General features: G+C 42.2%; 1 protein-coding gene across 1 annotated transcript; it reads left to right on the forward strand.

The window, feature by feature from the left end:
• The first annotated feature begins 249 nt into the window (after positions 1-249).
• LOC129774868 (uncharacterized) lies at positions 250-854 on the forward strand. Its single transcript, XM_055778903.1, has 2 exons — positions 250-506; positions 680-854. Exons 1-2 carry the CDS (start codon positions 292-294, stop codon positions 816-818), a joined length of 354 nt encoding a protein of 117 aa, XP_055634878.1. The 5' UTR covers positions 250-291; the 3' UTR covers positions 819-854.
• Positions 855-3,561: the final 2,707 nt, after the last annotated feature.

Genomic DNA, 3,561 nt, shown 5'->3' on the forward strand with positions numbered 1-3,561 from the left:
GCGAAAGTTTAACAATTTCAAACACATCGTCACGACAACATAAGTTCGACAGCAGTACTTGGCGACGGCACCCAGCGAGTGGAGGCGAATGAACTGCAAAGTTTAAAGCCTCTTAAAAACAAAGAAACAACAACCCAGCGAAAACCATCACCATCACTACCAGCGACAGCAGCCCACTAATCCTTCCATCGAAGGATCGGAGGGAAAACGATATGTGTTCTATTGACGACACAATTTCCTCCACAAATCACGACTTCACGGAGCTCAACAACAGAAAATCCGCGTCTGAGGATGATGGGTAGAGTCAGTTTGCGTGGTAAATTTGCTTCAAGGCGCTTCGTTGGTGGATCGGTACATGTTGCCTCCGCCGGGATTTGGAGCGTCACATCAAGCAGTAACATCTTTAATTCTGGTCGTATTGTCAGCGCGGAGGCAATCATTAGAAGCGCGACTGGAGCATTCGATCGGCAATCAAGCAATCCGCCAAAGGAAAGAAGTAGACAAAGGTAAAGATCCATTGGTGAAGGCGGTCAATAGTGGCAATAATGAAGACGATTTGGTGCCGGTTTTGAAACCGGTCGACAGCGCTACGAATCTTGGCTATTTTAGATAAATTTCGTAGTTAGATATGTGAAAGATGTTCGGAATATTATTAATAACAAGGGTTTTCTTCCGGCAGATTTGATGTTCCGCTGTCACAAGATCAAAACGACGAGCAGGTGCTGCTGACTTCCGGCTTGGCGTACGGGAGTAACAACTTCGACACAGAGATGCAAATCCATCGTCGACACGGCAGAAAAAAATCGTCTAAAGCCTAGCGCCAAATCGAGTCAATTGCCCCTACTGGCATGTTCCCCTCGGACAACAACATCAACATAGGTTGGAAAACAACAGCCCACTGCAGAAGACTGCGATCTCGTCGAAGGCATTTTCCGTGACACATTCCACCGCGAAGAAGTATTTTTCCGATATCGAACTCTGAGGGAGATTTATTGGAAAATCGAAAATAATCACATCCAATGTGCAATGTGCCAAAGGGAATTCCAGAAAAAATAGGTAAATGCTCCATCATTCTCAAAATATTTGGCACTGTGTTACGCAATTCGTTCTAATTTGTAGAAATAACGCTGTTCCATGTGTTGAACGCGGTTATCATACTTGGTAACGTATTCGAATAAGAGACACCCGTGACCAGTGTGAGCCACATCAAAGAAATCGAAGAGCGTACGAGATGCATTATCGAGGGTCATTGTTTAGATGTCCCGTTCGAATACGTACGACGTGGTGCTGATTTCCGGCGTCAAATCATCTTCGAAGGCGAGAACGAATTAATGCAATTTGCGATCCAGCAAAATTTCGCAAGTGTCCGAAAAAGCACACTTTTGAGTACTGTGATACCCAACTCGCTCGCTAAAAGCCTGCGCGAAGAGCTTTTCAATATTTTATAAAAATAAAAATAGAATAAGAATATTAATAAGAATAAAATATTTGAAATAAAAATTATATTGAACCAATGGAGGGCCAATCAATCAGCCATTACTAAAAGCGAAATTGTGCCAACACTGGACTTACAAACCACAGTTTTGTTTGACATTTGTGTCTACCAATTTTTTTTTTCGTAGGATGTATCAATTATTAGTAGGGTAGAAAATGACTAGCGAATTGGTAATATTTACCAAAACATTGGTCATATATACTAAATTTTCCTCTCAGTATACCTGACATGATTAGTATATTTTTTTTTCGTCAATAGTTTTGGAGTAAAAATGAGAAAATTTCACCGCTGATTCGACAAACTGAAAGAGAAGAGATGTCACGTAGTGAAAAATACCCCAAAAAATTACTCGACAACGATAATGAGAACCTTATTTTCTGTAGACGAAAATTTGCATCAAGTAGCTCTCTGTAGATTGCTTTTCTGTTTTTATTTACAACTTTAACAGAAGGCCAGCTAGGTGTACACAGTAAATGTCAAAGGTATTGTATTGCACTGTATTGCAGGTTTGTACATCATTAAAATTTTAAATAAAAATGTAATTTATCAATCATACATAGGTGTCCATCTTCCCCACCCTGTCTTTCCCGACTTTACCCTAATGCTGGAATATATGTTTGATGTTTTCTCCGTGGATTTACAATTGAAAATTGGAAGCATTTTTTCGTTCGTCGTTCGTCAACTCGAAGCTAAATGAAAACGGTCTCCGGTCTCCGGTCTACGGAACTTTCTGCTGACTCGATCAGTGGAAAATGCAAACTATTTGCACGACAGCTCAAACGCGCTTTCAACGGTTCTACAGCTCAACCTGAACAGGTGAGATTAGCTGTCCAGAATGCTCCTCGGGATGTATATAGCGTTGAAATGTTCGAAATATCTGAACAGAATGTAGTCAAAGCAATTCAAAGGCTTAAATTCTCGTATGCTCCAGGCCCGGATGGAATATCACCTGCAGTGTTGAAAAAATGCAGTTCTGTACTGGCCTCTCCGTTGACCAAACTTTTTAATCGATCACTGCAGCAACGTGTGTTTCCCTCGAGCTGGAAAAAATCGTACCTATACCCCATCCACAAGAAAGGAGATACACGAGATGCTAAAAATTATCGCGGCATTACTTCTCTTTGCGCCTGCTCGAAACTGTTTGAGATCATTATAAATGAATCGCTTTTTGCCAGTTGCAAGCAGTACATCTCAACGAATCAGCATGGTTTCTACCCACAAAGATCCGTGGGCACCAATCTAGTTGAGTTCTCATCGCGTTGTATTCGCACCATGGATGCTGGTAACCAAGTGGATGCTGTCTACTTGGACTTGAAGGCAGCTTTTGACCGGGTTGATCATCAAATCCTTCTCGAAAAACTAGCGAAATGTGGCGTTTTGGGTTGTTTTGTCGAGTGGTTCGAGTCATACCTGAAGAATCGAGCTTTGTGTGTGAGAATAGGGTCACATGAGTACGAGTCGTTCACAAACATATCTGGAGTGCCTCAGGGGAGCAATTTAGGTCCCTTACTTTTCGAATTGTTTATGAACGACGTGCCATTTATCCTGCCACGTGGAACGAGACTCTTCTATGCTGATGATTCTAAGGTCTACGTTATTGTCGAAGACATAAATGATTGTCATCATCTTCAAGGCTTGCTGAACATTTTTGAGACGTGGTGTGTACGAAATTGTATGACGTTGAGCGTCGAGAAATGCCAAGTTATATCGTTCACCAGAAAGCGGAATCCCATCAATTTCTCCTACATGTTATCCGGCAAAGCCATCGAGCGGGTTCAACGAGTTCGCGACTTGGGTGTAATGCTTGTCAAGGAGTTCACTTTCATCTGCCACTACAACGACATCATCTCAAGGGCAAACAAGCAGCTCGGTTTTGTTTTGAAGGTCACCAATGGATTTAAGGACCCGCTTAGCTTGAAATCTCTATACTGTGCGCTGGTTCGTTCTATCCTGGAATTTGCTTCTGTTGTATGGTGCTCCCCAGCATTTGGAAAGCGCGCATTGAATCTGTACAAAGACAGTTCGTACGTCGTGCTTTGAGGAATCTTCCATGGCTGAACCCAAGG

Source organism: Toxorhynchites rutilus, chromosome 3, assembly GCF_029784135.1.
Source record: "Toxorhynchites rutilus septentrionalis strain SRP chromosome 3, ASM2978413v1, whole genome shotgun sequence".
Taxonomy (NCBI): domain Eukaryota; kingdom Metazoa; phylum Arthropoda; class Insecta; order Diptera; family Culicidae; genus Toxorhynchites; species Toxorhynchites rutilus.